Source organism: Mesocricetus auratus, unplaced genomic scaffold (genome assembly GCF_017639785.1).
Source record: "Mesocricetus auratus isolate SY011 unplaced genomic scaffold, BCM_Maur_2.0 Super-Scaffold_100028, whole genome shotgun sequence".
Taxonomy (NCBI): Eukaryota; Metazoa; Chordata; class Mammalia; order Rodentia; family Cricetidae; genus Mesocricetus; species Mesocricetus auratus.
The window spans coordinates 14,936,783-14,952,165 of record NW_024429209.1 but is presented as its reverse complement, the minus strand read 5'-3'; the positions used below and the strand labels follow the sequence as shown (position 1 = coordinate 14,952,165).

At 51.9% G+C, this 15,383-nt stretch overlaps 1 protein-coding gene across 3 annotated transcripts in view; it reads left to right on the top strand.

Annotated features, from left to right (window-relative positions):
• Positions 1–3,659: 3,659 nt before the first annotated feature.
• The window catches only part of Nfatc2 (nuclear factor of activated T cells 2), a 115,741-nt gene continuing 104,017 nt past the window's right edge, over positions 3,660–15,383 (top strand). For all 3 annotated transcript variants that reach the window (XM_021229742.2, XM_005074439.4, XM_021229744.2), the window contains exon 1: positions 3,660–3,943. In XM_021229742.2, the coding sequence (XP_021085401.1) occupies positions 3,814–3,943 (130 nt within the window). In that variant the 5' untranslated portion in view covers positions 3,660–3,813. The remainder of the gene's footprint in view (positions 3,944–15,383) is intronic.

Sequence of the window (15,383 nt, the reverse complement as noted above, 5' to 3'; positions counted from 1 at the left end):
TGCAAATCCCAGAGAGACCCGGAGGAAGAGCCGGGCATGCGGTAGATTGCTCTGTGGCTGTCACCTGACCCTGCAGGCTTCTCTCAGGTCCTCCAGTGCTTTGTATTCTCCTACCTCAGGGCTTTCACACATACTGTTCCTTGGCTAACTTCTGTTCCACCTAATAGTTCCAGTTTTAGGGACCCAGAGGCTTCCCTGCATTCTCTGTTGACATTAGAGTTCCCTAACGTGATCTGGTCACACCTTCTTGTGATCATGGTCATGCCTTCTTTCTTCTACTGCATTATCTGTGTTTGCAATCATCTGTGTTTGCAATCAGGGTCAATATTGGCCAAATTGAGCTGGATTCCTGCTCAACTCCTGGTTGGTCAGTACCCATGTCTGCTGCGTGTTTCAACCCCAGAGGCTTCCCTGGCTTCCCACTGCATTCTTGTGCTGGGGACATGAAAAGGCCTTTACAGGGATGATAGCCACTGAGCAACAGAAGGGCCACGGAACTGTGCTGCCAAGGCCTGTGTCCCAGCCCACCGGAGACCTCACATGCATGAAGGCCATGCTTTCTGCTGCCATCCCTGCTCTGAAGAGCTTAGTTATTTATTCTGGAGTAAAAATAATATGCATTTCCCAGCCCAAGGACCCAGCCTTGAAGCTAGCCTTGAGAAAAGAAAGCCTCCTTGCTCCACAGCTCTCAACAGAGCATTGCTCTGGGTCAGGGCCTGATCTGAACCCTCCCTGTAATAACCTGCTTTGGTGCAGAGGTCAGATCTGGGGTGGTCCGAGAAGGACAACCAAGTCAATGCTCTGGGCAGAAAGTGTGGGATGGCTCTTCCCAAGGCTGGAGTGTGGGAAGTGCTCCTTCAGTGGAGAGGCCATCTTCCCTTCCTTAGTTTAGCTTGCTCATGGAGACCGTGAGACAAGATTGGAGGGAAGTAGGTTCTTGTCCTAGTAGCTTGGGTGATCAGGTTTAGCCTCAGAGACGATGATAGTTAAAGAGAAACTTATACATACAAAAAAGTCATGCCATCCATCCCTCCCTCCCACCTCCACCCATCTGTCCATCCATTTCTCCATCCATCTATCAATCCACCCATGCATCCTTCTGAACGTATATCCTCATCTATCATCTATCTATCTATGTGTCTGTCTTGTCTGTCTGTCTGTCTATCTGTCATCCATCCATCTATCAATCCACCCATGCATCCATCTGAACATATATCCTCATCTATCATCTATCTATCTATCTATCTATCTATCTATCTATCTATCTATCTATCCATCATCCATCTAACTACTTATATCCATCTATCCATCATCCCTCCATCTCTCCATCCATCAACCCATCTATCCATCCATCTACCCATCTTATCCATCTGTCTAGCTATCCATTCATCCATCCAGCTGCCCAAACATCTCTCTGTTCAGTTATCTAGCTATCCACCCAAGCTCCATTCATGAGTACATATGACCACTGTACATAAAGCCGTGAATGAGGTAGTCATGGCCCCCACCTTAGTGGATCTCATAAGTCTTTGGAGATAAAATTCTCTGATTGGCCAGGTCCAGGCATTTCCGCCTTTTCCTTTTCAGGCATAGTGGGACAACTGTGTTGACCTTTCTACCAAGATCACATTAAAAGCAGCTTCCCAGTGGCTGGAGTATAGTTCAGTGGTGGAAAAATTGCCTAATATTCCTGAGGCTCTGGGTTCAGTTCCCAACACTGAAGAGAAAGTAGCTTCCCAGATAAGCACCCCGGGGAGCTGTTACCAGAACAGAGGAGAAAGGAGTCTGGGCAGGCTCAGGCAATGGCTACCCAGAAGCATTTAGTCATCACGGATGGGGCAGAACAGTGTTCTGAACCTGTGGGTCATGACCCCCTTTGTGTCAAATGACCCATTCACAGGGGTCACCAAACACAGATGTTAATAATTCATAACAGTAGCAAAATTACAGTTATAAAGTAGCAATATAAATAATTTTATGATTGGGGTCAGCGCAAAATGAGAAATTGTATTAAGGGTCACAACCTTAGGAAGGTTGAAGACCACTCGGGGAGAGGGATAGGAAAGACTGGGAAAGACTGGGGGGATGGGTGAGGATCCAAGAGCTTTTCTTCATCTGTACAGCTGTGTCTGACACAATGTCGGAGTCTGACCTGAGAAGATCCATTTCCTTCCAGAGATGTGGATAGCCAGGTCTTGGTTGGAGTCTGAACCAGTTGCGGTCACCTCTGGCCTCTCATTTTTTTTTTTTAATTCAGACGCCAGAAGCCCATGACCAATTTTTAGCATTCTGGTTAAATTGGTGCCCGGTGGGGCTGGGGAAGCTGAGTGTTTTGACTGGTCTCCAGGAGGTTCCAGTGTGTTCCTGGGTGTTAGGAAACCCTGCTCTGATTGCGCTTCTTTGTCCCGTGACAGGGGCAGAGGGACGGTCTTGCACACAGCATCTCAGCATTTGCAGCAGGCACTCGACAAACATTTGTGGGAAGAATGGCGAGGGTTGTTCCTTTGTTTTCAGAGTCGAGTTTCTGTCTCTGTAAGCCAGGCTGACCTCAGACTTGAAACAATCCTACTGCCGCTGTGTCTCAAGGTGCTGGGATTATGGGCGTGTGCAATTACGCCCAGATCGATGATGGATAGCTTGAAAGCAGACCCTCCAAGGTGGAGAAGAGGCTCCCCGTGAAGAGCGCCCCCTGTCATCAAGCCTGGGTTGTGACCAGGACCCGAGGACCCCTCCCAGCCAGACTTCTGATTCCCTAAAGTCTTAATAACTTCCTCACTTATGGCCCCATATAAAGGCCTGGCCTTTAAAGGTTGTTCTAATGGTTGTAACCGGCCAGGGGCACCAGGGACCACTAACCGACTCTTACTTGCTACCTTGTTTCTCCATTTGAGAAGTTGCCTGGGCCTGTCACTCAGGCTCACTGGAGGGTGGCCTTGGGTTCCGATGGATTCAGCAGTCACCCCACGTTCACCTTGGGGGCGTGATCAAAAATCCATATTCCTGGGCTGGAGTCCAGACTTAGGGAACCAAAAGCCCTGGGGAGGAGCCTGGCAATCTACATTTTACATCAGCCGGATGTACAAGTTACCTGTCAGCCCTGCCTCCCACACACCAGACCACTTCCTGTTCTCACTACCAGGACATGGTCCCCAGATCGTCTTCAATCAGACTCTTCGCATGTCACTTCCCCCTGGCGCCAAAGCCTTCCTACCCTCTGCCGAGTCCTCTCCTGGTGGTCAAAGTGGGTCATGATTTTTATGCCTCATCTGTACCAACTTGGCTACAGTGTGTGTAATAGGTGGCACGTGGTAGGTGGCCCAGGCCTGGTCAATTAAGGTAGGGGCTTGCAAATTAGAGACTTGGAACAGCACCACAGCAGTGGGGATGCCAGAGAAGACGGGGCACCCTTCGCCAGCGATGGGGAGGAACCCGGAAAGACTTAGTGAGTGGTCCCTAAGGTAGAGTTCTCGAGCGGCTGCTTCTGGCGGGACCGCGGGTCAGACAGCGGCAGGTGAAGCCGAAGTTGCCTGGGCCTGTCGCTCAGGCCAGACCGGGCTGTGCCCCACCCCGTCCGGGCGGCGCCCCGCCCCTCCAGCCACTGCCGTCCCGCCCCCCCGCCCCCTCCAGGCTGCAACAGGTGCCTTGAGCAGGAAGCTCGCGCCGCCACCCGCTCCCCGGACGCGTCCAGGACCCGCTGCGCCGCGAGCCATCCCGGGCCCCGGCGTGCGCCCCAGACACGGTGACCCCGGTCCGCGCGAGCCTCCTCCCCTCACCGCGACCCTACCAGGCCCCGCAACCCGGCTGCTCCGAGCCATGGACGCCCCGGAGCCGCAGCCCGACCCCGACGGTGGGGACGGCCCAGGCCACGAGCCCGGAGGCAGTCCCCAGGACGAGCTGGACTTTTCCATCCTCTTCGATTATGACTATCTGAACCCCATCGAAGGTCGGTGGAGGCTCTCCCCCCGCCTGGCCCTCGAGCCCTGGCGGGGACATGGGCCTGGGGACCCGGCGCAGGGCTTCCTTCCAGGAGTCTGCAGCAGGGACTGCCCCTGCCCTGGTGACAGGGAGGTTAGCCAGAGAGAGTGGCTGCACCATCCTGAGGGGGCGGTTACCAGTTCCTCCTGAGGGTCGCTGTTAGCATAACAAAGGACGGCCAGGTTCCCAGGACACCCCAGAGGTGGTGACAACGATGTCTTTGCCCTCTGTGAGGGGAGTTGGTGGAGGGGCGTGTGCCCAAGGATGCCAGCCACACAGTCTGACAATCTTACCCCCGAGGCTGTGAGACAGTGACCCTGCGGCGTCCTGGAAGCCGGTTGTTGGGGACTTTGTGTTGAAACTAAGGAAGAGGCCGTGTGTCTCATGCTAGAGAGTGGTTTGCCTGGGTGTCAGGAGGCTGGCCCATTTCCTCTCTGAGTTGACAGTCACCGCGGGTGGACCAGAGCAGCTTACTAAGTGAACTTCCACCAGCCCCTCACCCATGCCATAGGGGATGGGGCACCTGGGCGAGGAGGATGCGGGCGATTTCTGCCTGAGTTCAGTCTGTGCCTTCATTTGCTCTCTGTTGCTGGGGGCTGGGCAGATGCCCCTGCCCACTTCAGTGTTAGCAGCCTTCTGTCTGAAGCTGGAGGGGGCTCTGCGCCCAGCCTCATGTTGTCTGGTTAGAAAGCTTGTTGTCTGGGAGCAAACAAGAACCTAACCAGGTTTCCCGGTTTTAACAGCCCAGCCCATGCTTGCACCAGGCTCAGGGGTAAGCCTGTTGGCAGCTTCCAGATGCCCCCATGGCTCCAGGCTTGCTGGCATCTGGTGCCTGGTGCGTAGGAAGGGCTGAGTTGCTGGGTGGGAAAGATGTCTGTTGCAGAGTCTTGGTGGCATTAACCCTTTGTCCCAGCAGGGTCCTCATGGGCAACCTTTGGGAAGAGACTTGGTTGGTGACAATTTAGTGTTTTGGCTAGAGATGATTACAATAGTGGAGAAGCCAGGCTTCATGTTTTGGAGCTCCATTCTGGAGACAGCCTTCCATTGAAAAGACAATTAGGAACCTGTAAGCCATCCACACATATCAGCATATCAGTGGTCTCTGCGTTCATTAAGATTAAAGTCACAGACCCCTCTCAGGTTCACAGTCTCTCTCTCTCTCTCTCTCTCTCTCTCTCTCTCTCTCTCTCTCTCTCTCTCTCTCTCTCTCTCTCTCTCTCTCTCTCTCTCTCTCTCTCTCTCTGAGGTGAGGGTGGAGGGTGAGGATTTCCGGGGAAATAGTTTCCAAGCCAAATCTGATGGGAGGTGCTTTTTATAGTTTTTCTTGGCAAGCGGGGCTCAGTGGCCAGCAGATGGGTAGCTTAATGACCATGGGAAAGTCTAGTAACCTGTGTTGTTGTTATTTTAATAATAACCCTTATTTTGGGGGTTCCAGCTTCCCATTTAGAGAGGCACTATGACAGTGACCCAGAATTCTCATGTACCCAGCACCCCCTTCCCTCTTGTTAGGGGCCTGGGGCATTAGCAGGACATATCTATTTGATACTGATGTTGGTCATTAAGAAAAGTTCATGCTTTTTCAGTGTGTGTGTGTGTGTGTTAAAAGGCTTGAAGTACTATGTTAGAAATAGGTGCTATAGATACGTTATATGCAGCCTATTTAATTTATGTCTCTGACAGGATATCATGTAGCTTAGGCTGGAACTAGACAGCTTCATCGCCAAAGCATCTTCAGTGCTGGGGTCATGGGCCTATGCCACCATGTTTTAATTTAGGTTTTTGTGATGTTTTTCTCATGGTTACATCAGGGCTAGAGGTGTTTGGGAGACCACAGGAGTGTGGGCCCGTGCTCTTATGTCAAGGCTACACACTATCAGCCTGATTCATTGCTTTTGACCTGACCTTGTCTGCAGGGAAGGACCTGTGGGTTTCTTCCTGGTGACTCTTTTCCAAACTGTGTCCTTAGGAAAGTCACTGGGTGAGACCCTTGCTCAGGTGCAGCCAATGATGCTCTGAGAATGATGCTGTTGGGAAAGCGAGACCTCAGTGTGGGCGGGCAAGCATCACGGAAGGGACTTCCTGAGTGTTGGGAGGCAGATATGAGGTCACCTCTGGGGGCCACCCCTCTCTGTTTCATCATGGTAGGACTCCCCGGGAGCTAGGCTGACCTTTATCCTGATACGAGGCTTTGGTCTAGGATGACCGTGTCCTAGTGATGGGTCTTAGGTTAGCTGGCTACAAGCCTGGACAAATCCATGGGCGGCAAAGGGTCACCAGTGAGACAGATGCCGTGTGAAAACTGGTGAAGGCCACAGGGGAGTTTTGGGAGGTCAGATTGTTGTCGACAGTGGGCTGTGGACTGGCCCAGGCGGTGTAAATCTCTCACCGCAGTAGTGTTTGACTCCTGTTTGACAGAGGAGAGCTTGAAGTCACAGACAGGTGTAGTAAATTTCTAGAAAAAGCAGAGCTAGTCAGTGGCAGAGCTGAAGTCCGAGCCTAGGCAGAAGACAGGAGTGGGCTCGGGCAAGCCATTTAACCTCTGTTTGGACCCTTGTTTGCTTACTTGTAAATGGCTAAAATAATAGTTCTATCATGCAGAGCCCTTTGAGGGAGTTAATCCACCGAAATTATCCACAGTGGGTTTTGTCTCTGCCATTTATTAAACCTTTTCTTAGGGTCAGCACGACCTATTCCTCAGCCAGTCGTCCAGCTAATTTCCTAAGCACCTAGCATGTTATATCCTGGGATTACCCCAAGGCAAGATCCAGATCTGCCCATGCTTAAGTGGTGTCCCTAAACAGGCCTCTCTTGTCTTGTCTTTTCTGGGTGCATTGACTGGTGCCTGAAGTAAAAAGATTACATCAGCGTGGAGATTGTAGGCATCTTTTGTTATGCTCAGAAGGTATCCATTCCTGTTTCCCTGGGAGCCCTGTTAGGAACAGGACTTGACTGGCACAAAAGACATGTGAGTGTCTATGAGAAAATATGATCTTATTCTTAGACCTGTTGTATGTTGGTTTACATAGTAAGAGGTCATCTAAGTATAGGTATATAATATGCACTGTAAGTAAAGTCATCATTCCCAGTATAAACTCTACTTGGCCACTGTGTGTATTTTCTTGTGGTGCTGATATCAGTTGATTAGTGTCTTTCCTGGCAATAGTGCTAAGTGACGCTTCTCTGTGTTGTTCTCCTCATGTGTGCGGTTGGCCTTAAGTTTCTCTCCTTTCTGTGCTGAGGAACTTGTGGGAGTCAGTTCTCGCCCTCCATCGCATGTGGCTGGTTTTGGTGGCAAGCTCCTTGCCCGCAGAGCCATCTCTCCAGCCCTGTGTATGCTCGCTGTTTACACAGGAGTCAGTTTTGGTCAACTGTATCCAACCGGGTTTCCAAATTTATTTGCCTGAAGATGTGTCAAGAGCACTCTCCTTTCTCTTCTGGTGATGAACTGCCCAAGTTTATCCCATGTAGAGAATAGGTTTAGGGTTATAGGCCCTGGCAGCTGCTGCTCACACCCTGGAGGGGCGATGTGTTGCTGTTGGTGACCCCTTCCGATGGAGTGCCCCTGGGCATGCTTGGGGTTCAGTGGATCCTCCTTTCTTCCAATTTGGGATTCCTCTGGAGTCTGTGGTCACCTTCAGAAGTGTCGTGTCACGTGGGTGCTGTGTTAGGGACAGATATGTCGGCTGGCTAACTACCAGTTTGCCTCAGTGGGTCTGATGCGTTCCCTCTTTTGAGTCCCTCAAGTGTATGGGACCAATCTTGACCTTACTGAGGTCAAACAGAGGTTCCTGATCATAGCTTGCCGCTGTTGAGTCTGTTTCCGCCGATCTTACACTGCTGGGCTCACAGTCTTTGAAAAGCTGATGAAAACCACAGACACCACACACACACACACACACACACACACACACACACACACACACGAGTGGCTCCATGAGCACATGTATGTCCTGAGCACAGAGTATACAGAGTATACACTCTCTCTCTCTCTCTCTCTCTCTCTCTCTCTCTCTCTCTCTCTCTCTCTCTCTCTCTCTCTCTCTCACACACACACACACACACACACACACACACCATCCGCCAGCGTCCCCCAGGGCACTGTCCCTCCCATCTCCCACTGCCATGTGCTTTTACACCCTATCTCGAGGGAGTTGTGGACCAATCCCTGATGTCACCTGCACGTCAGCTTGAGAACACCTGCTCTCAGCCCGTTTGCAGGGGACAATGAAAACCTCACCCTTCCAGCAAACACATGGCATGCTGGTTTTGTGCCAGGCCCAGTGGGTGTGGAAATCAATGAGTCCTGGTCCCTGCTTTTGCCTGGCTACCCGGGAGCCAGTGTGGGACTCGGCCTAGTAAACAAATGGGGACAAATGAGGTGCTGTGATATAGTAGCTGGCTTTTGTTTATTTATTTATATTTATTTTTGGTGCTGCTAAAAATAGGACTGTATACTAAGTACGCTGGCTTGCTGAATGCTCATGACATTCAGAGATGCTGCCCTTTGGGTGAAGTTAAGGAAGAGCAATAATGAACCTACTTTAGACAAATAAGGTCTCCAGGAAAAGTGGGCAGAGGCCCAATCAGAGAGGAAGTGGGGCAGGAGTGGCCCCTGTCCCGCTAGCTTGAAAGGCTCACTGTCCCTTCGCATTCAGCTCTAATCTGGAGTAGAGGCTTACGCAGCCTGAAAGCAGCCATGCTCAGATGGGCTCAGGGCCTTGTGCCCCAGCGGGTGGCGAGCCAAGTACAATGACAAAGGCAGGCCTCTCTGGACTAGGAGCACCCGGGTCCTAGTCTTCCTTCGCCTTGAAGCACACAGAGCACCCCAGGGCTGCGGGCTCCGGCTGTACCCAGCAGCCCCACACATGGCAGCACCTGGATGCGAGGGCCCTTAGAAGTGGGAGGGCTGATATCCTCTTTTGGGCCTATGCACCAACGAAACAGAATTGGACAAAGTACAGTGCTTAAGGGGGGAGCTGCTCCCCGTCTTTTTATCTCTTCTTTCTCTTCTCCCTTTCCTCCTCTCTCATCTGAGGTAGCCCAGGTCGGCCTCTGTAGCCAAGGGTGACCTTGAACTCGTGGTGCTTCTGTCCCCACTTCCCAAATGCTGGGATTGCAGGCATCTGCCCCCACATCCAGTTTACAAGGCACTAGGGACAGGACCCCGAGGTTTGAGGTTTGAGCACGCTAGCCCAGCACTCCACGGAGATGAGCCACTCCCCCTGCGGGGCTCTGTGTTTGCTTCCTGGGGGCACCTGAGCCCTTCCCGCTGCTGACTGCAAGTCAGAGCATCATGTGTAAAACTGGAGGCTTTGACTTGCCGGCTCTCTGGAGACTGGGCAGAGCGGAACTGCCCGGCCTGCGGCAAGCAGATCGGTGCTTATCGATCAGATGGATGTAAAGTTGCTAAGGCCCCTTCGAGGGCTGCTGGAGGTCACATGACCTTGGTTCCTGGCTCAAGTTTCTTATCTGTGCCTTGGGCTGGTGAGGACAATGGGTCTCACTGGGGGGTAGCAGTAAGGGTTCAGTGAGGTGTGGGGTTCCTGCTCCAGCAGCCCTGACTTTGTGAGTGTGGATGGGCCCTGATAAATCAGGGTGTCCCAAGCGTGCTGGCTCCTGGGGAACAGAGTCTTCGTTGGCTCTTGATGTGTCTTGAGCCCCATGAGGGGTGTGGTGTGTGTTGGCTGCCGGGCTCTGCCCGGTGGATGCCTGAGCAAGTCTGCTTGCTTCTGATTCTAAGCCCCCTGTCCACTCTGCTCAGTCCTGGAGCCCTGCTGGCTGCCAATCCTTCCTTAGTTGTTCACATTCTGTGGCTGGAAAGTTCTGGAGGCCACGTTCTGGGTGATGTAGCTGCTCCCAGGTGTTGTGTGCTGAGCCAGGCCCGGAAAGGAACAGCCTTGATAACGCAGCTCCATGATGGGTGCCCTGTGGCTTTCCCCCAGAGGGGACTTCCTCCTTCCCCAGCACAGGAAGTAGCCTCAGGCTCCCAGAGAGCTCGTGGCCAACTCACTTCCCTGGCTGCTGCACCCTTAGAGCTGGGGTTTTGCTGACAGTTTCCAAACTGATTGGGGCATCAGGTAGGCCTGGAGCCTGGGCTGTTCTGGGATGGGGCCAGGCTGCCCGCTACTCCACCCAGAACGGAGAGCAACTGCCTTTCACTTTGCCTCCGACCTTTTGTTACTAAACTTTTCCCAAATATGCAAAAGTAGGGTCTATGGTCATCAATGCAAAATCACTTCATCTGCATCTCCCCTCCGGTGGCGACTCCCCTCAGCGACTTTAAGTATAAGTCATCTAATATTTTACAGTTAATAGATCAGAAGGTGTCAGTCAAAGATATGGAGCCCTGAGAAAAATCAAATGACTGCTCTTAGGGAACCTCAGGACATTGGACCGTGGGGCCCCCGATATCAAAACTCTTGTGTGAAGTGCATAGTTTATACATGCCTGGCTTTACTAAAGATGAAAAAATAAAGCCTCCAGGGCCAGTGAGATGGTGCAGCAGAGAAGGTGGCCCCTTGTTAGCAACACGAGCTCTGTCCCCAGGACCCACGTGATAAAAGGAAAGAAGTGGCTCTCACAAGTTGTCCTTTGACCCCCACGTGCGTATCGGAGCACACACACTAATAATAAATTAAAAGTGGTACCAGCGAGATGGCTCAGTTGATAAGGGTGGTTGTTACCAAGCAGGACAACCTGAATTGATCCCAGGAAACCACATGGTGGAAGGAAAAAACTGACTCCTGTAGGTTGTCCTCTGACCTGCACACGGGTAACATGTGTGTCATTCACATACATGCATGCACATAAACACACAAATGTAAAATAATGTAAAGAATTGTTTGTAAAGGGGTTTCTTTTTAAAAAGTAAAATGGTGTTTCCAGGGTCCTGCACAGTTGTTTTTCTTGTTTCTTTGTTTTTGAAACAGGGCCTTACGTAGCCCAGGCTGGCCTCAAGGTTATTGAAGATGACTTTTAACTTCAGGTCCTATTGCTCTGATCTCCCAAGTATTGGCATATAGGAGCGCACCTCACAACCGGCGTTCTAGTTTGTTTTTTTTTTTGTTGTTGTTGCTGTGATAAAATGCCGACCAGAACCAGCTTGGGGAAGAAGGGATTTATTTGTTTGACTCGAGTGTACCGATCACAGCCCACCACTGAGGGAAGCCAGGAAGCTGGGCCAGGAGCTGAAGCAGAAGCGTTGGAGGAACGAAGGCTCCCTTCCTCTGGCCTGCTGGGCCACCCATCCTACACAGCCCAGGCCTGCCCGTCTACACGTGGTACCTCCCACAGTGGACCAGGTCCTCCCACGACCATTAGCCATCAAGAAAATGTGGTGGCGCACGCCTTTAATCCCAGCACTCGGGAGGCAGAGGCAGGCGGATCTCTGTGAGTTCGAGGCCGGGCTGGACCGACAACCTCCAAAACAATACAGAGAAACCCTGTCTCGTAAAACCAAAAAAAAAAAAAAAAAAAAGAAAGAAAATGCCCCAAGAACATGCCCACAGGCCAATCTGACGGAGGCGGATTGTCGGTAGCTGGTTCTCTTCCCAGGTGTGTCACATTCACAGCCGAGGTCATCCACCACACACAGTTCAGGGAAAGTTGCTGACGAAACTCAGGGCCTCTGCACGGCAGGACCACACTGCTGCTAAGTGAGTCACATCCCCATCCCTTAGGTGTTGTCCCCTCACCCCCAACACTTCTGATGCACAGCTGGTTGGATGTACAGAGAAGGCAAGAATGCAGACAGCCAATGAACAGAATCGATGCTAAGCCTCACACAGTTAACACCAGCCATGCAGCATTCAAGCCTCCCCGTTTCCCAGGGGGTTTTGCTGTGAATTTGTTTGCATCCAGCCCTAAAGACCCCTGCGTTGTGAGTGGCTGACTCAACCGTTGCTCCATTTATCCTTTGATAAAAATCAGTTTTCCTAATGTTTATCCAATGAAGAAATAAGGTCACTGTCGTTGCCCTCCCCATCCCAGGGCTGTCCTCTATGCCCTAGATATTTCTAGATGTACCACCCCTGCGAGATCAGCATGTAGTTTGTGTGTGTATGCATGCATTTGTATGTGTGTGCTTGCGTGTGTGTGCACATCTGTGTGAGCCTGCATGTGAAGGTCAGAGGTTAACTTTGGGTGACTTTCCTGAGCCACTGATTCTTTTTTTTGAGGCAGGGTCCCTCACTGACCTGGAACACACAGACTGGCTGCTCCGCTAGGCTCTGCCTAGCTTCACTTCCTAGCGCTAGGATTACGAGCGGTGTTGGGCTCAGCTCTGCCAGCTCTTCAGCGACTGAGCCGTTCCCACCTCCCTTGGCATTTACTCCCAAAGCCCGGGGCCCTGGACTTCTAATGTGTTTTCTCGTCGCCTTTTTAGCAGGCTGAGCTGGAGGCAGAGTAGGGAGAGGTCCTTTTCCTGAGCGGGCACTGGGGCCCAGCCTGCCTTCTAATCTAAGGATTTGGAAAGGGGCCTGTTTCAGTTAATAAAGTACATTTCTCCCAGCCAGCCCTGCCCTGTGAATTTTAATTGAGCTATGCCTGAGCGAGCTTTTGGAAGGCAGGGAAGTAGCCTGCAAAGCATGGATTTGTCAGGCCTTATCCAAACAGACCTGCTGGGGTGTGCTTGCAGAAGGGGGGGCTGCTCTGGGAGGGGGAAGTCCTTAAAGCCTGCAATGTTGGAGCTGTCACCTTAAAGGCCCAGGGAAGCGGGTGTCTGCCTGCCTAATCCTCAGGAGGTGGGCTGAGGTCTGAAAGCCACAGGGGTGATGTCACCTCTGCTTGGGGGATTGGAAGGAATGTCTTAATGACCAGGTGTATGTCGGGGGCTGAGGAAGCATGCCCACCTCTGGAGACATGGCACCCATGTTATATGCAGGGGGCGGGTATAAATAAGACACATCCTGTCAGTAAGATATTGCTGTTTGGTCTGAGTCCCTGGTGGAGGGTTCCATGGCCTCATGGTCATCATTGGGGAAGTTTTGCATGCAGGGGTCAGGCTTTTGAGGAACTGGGCATGAATGAGGGGCTCAGCTTCTGGAGGAGGCTAGGATGGGCAGAGGCTGCGGGTAAGCCAATTACTGGCTGGCTTCAGTCCTTTCTGCCAGGCTGCCATGGAGTGGGTGGGCTCTGTCTTGGTGAGTCCTGTTTCTGTGGGAGGATTATCTGAAGGCTATTTTTGGTGAATTCTTCTGACCAGATCTTCCCTTCTTTTGCTGAGGAAGCTCTCCAGATTGCAGACTTGCTCTCCAGACCCGTGGAGGGAGGGTGGCTGATGAGGAAATGGAGGGTTATTCACATGAAGCAGTATCCCCTGCCCCCCACTTCTGAGAAAGAAACCTACTGAGCCATTCATACAGGAGAATCCTAGACTTGACGCTGAGCAAAAGGAGTAAAGCAGTGTGTGCGTGTGTGTGTGTGCGTGCGTGTGTGTGCGTGTGAGTGCGTGTGTGTGAGTGTGTGTCTGTGTGTGTGAGTGTGAGTGTGTGTGAGTGTGTGTGAGTGTGTCTGTGTGTGAGTCTGTGAGTGTGTGAGTGTGTGTGAGTGTGTGAGTCTGTGAGTCTGTGTGTGAGTGTGTGTGAGTGTGTGTGTATGTGTGAGTGTGTGTGTGAGTGTGTGTGTGAAGCATGAGGTACTATTCAGTGTTACTGTATGACACCACACCAGCAATGTCTATTTTTTTTTTTGCATATATGACCTTGGGGGATTCCCTGCACTGGAGCCTCAAGTTTCCTCATCCCTCAAAGCGAGGTGTTAGTAGTACCAGCCTCCTAGCTTGTTACAAGCTGCTGAAAGGGAACACATGCAGTTTGGCAGCTTAGTGGACACCAGCTCTCAGAAAGACAGCAAGCAGGAAGGTGACTAGGATTCCTGAAGGCAGGAGAACCCCAAACTACCTCAGCTGCCAAAGGGTCCCTGGCCCTCTGCTCAAGGGAGGCCTTGAGGCTTGCAGGGCACACATGCTCGTCATCTTCCAAAGCAGCCCAGGACACCGTGCTTTTGCAAGCTTCCCGCCAGCTGCTGGTTTGCTAGACTCCTTGCTCCGGGACCGTCCCCTCCTGTGACAACGTAGCTGTTGGCGCCTGGTTTGGTGGCAGACTGCCGGAGGCAGTGCCGAAGCTGCCTCTGTCTGTCTGATGAAGGCAGACAGCTGTCTTCCCTGGGACAAGGTCAGAAAAGACAGAGGGTGCCAGGAGGCCTCTGCCAGCACCTCCATGCTGGGGAGACGGGAGGGTAAACGTCCCCTCGCCTTCTCTGGTGTTCTTGGACCCACCGATCTGGGTGGAATTTCTCAGCTTTCAGGGCCCGTCTGTGTGTGTCACCTCTGAATAAAGGGTGTGACAACCTGGATCCTCTCCTTCACATACATGACTCATTTATGGGGAATCCTGTCACCACTGCCCTCTGTGTGCAGTGAAGGACTGAGGATCTGGGGGACATTGAGAGTCCCCTTCGTTACTTCAAGGCCATTGGTGACTTGAAAATGCTTCTCCCTGTAGGCTGTGAAGGCAGCCAGAAGGGAAATATGCTGCCTTCCTGCCCTGCTGTGGGGTTCCTGCAGCCACATTGCAGGGGCTCAGGGGAGTCACAGGCCTCTATCCCTTCTCCTTGCTGTCATCTGTGCTGCCTGGCTGTGGCATCTGGGCACTACCATGGCAACAGACTGTGGTGCCTCAGAGCCAGACCTCAGATGTGAGCTCATGAAGGGGTGGTTTGGAGTAGCGTGGACAGGGACCACCAGATATGCAACACATCACGCTGTGAGTCCGCGTTCCCTACCCCACGGGCACTTCCTGTAGATCCCACGGGCACTTCCTGTAGGCTCCCTAGTGAGGTTTCTATTTTTGTCATCCTATTCCACTTCCTAAAACCTCTGCCTGCCTGTACTTTAGATACTTGAAAGATTGTTTCCACCGTGTTCCTCCCTCTCTCTGCCTCTGTGTGTGTGTGATGTGCTGTGTGTGTGTGTGTGTGCACGCTGTGTGTGTGTGTGTGATGTGCTGTATGTGTGTGTGTGCTGAGTGTTTTGTGTGTGTGTGCTGTGTGTATTATACGATGTGTGTGTTGTATGTATGCTGTGTGTGTTGTATGTATGGTGTGTGTGTATGTATATGTGTGTGTGGTGTGTGTGTGTTTATGTATGTGTGTGATGTGTGTGTTGTATGTGTGATTTTCTTTTGGGGCAGGGTCGCATGTTGACTTGGAGTTCACTATGCAACCCAGGCTGGTCTCAAACCCTCCTGTCTCTACTTCCCAAATTATGGGACTGTAGTGTGCCACAGGCCCTGGTTTGTTCGTTCGTTCGTTTGTTCCTTTCTTTTTTTTTTTCAAAAGCTCCCATTGGTCAGGTGGTGAGTGGCACCCTGGCCTAGACCATTGGTTCATTCTTTTTGAGTATGAGCAGT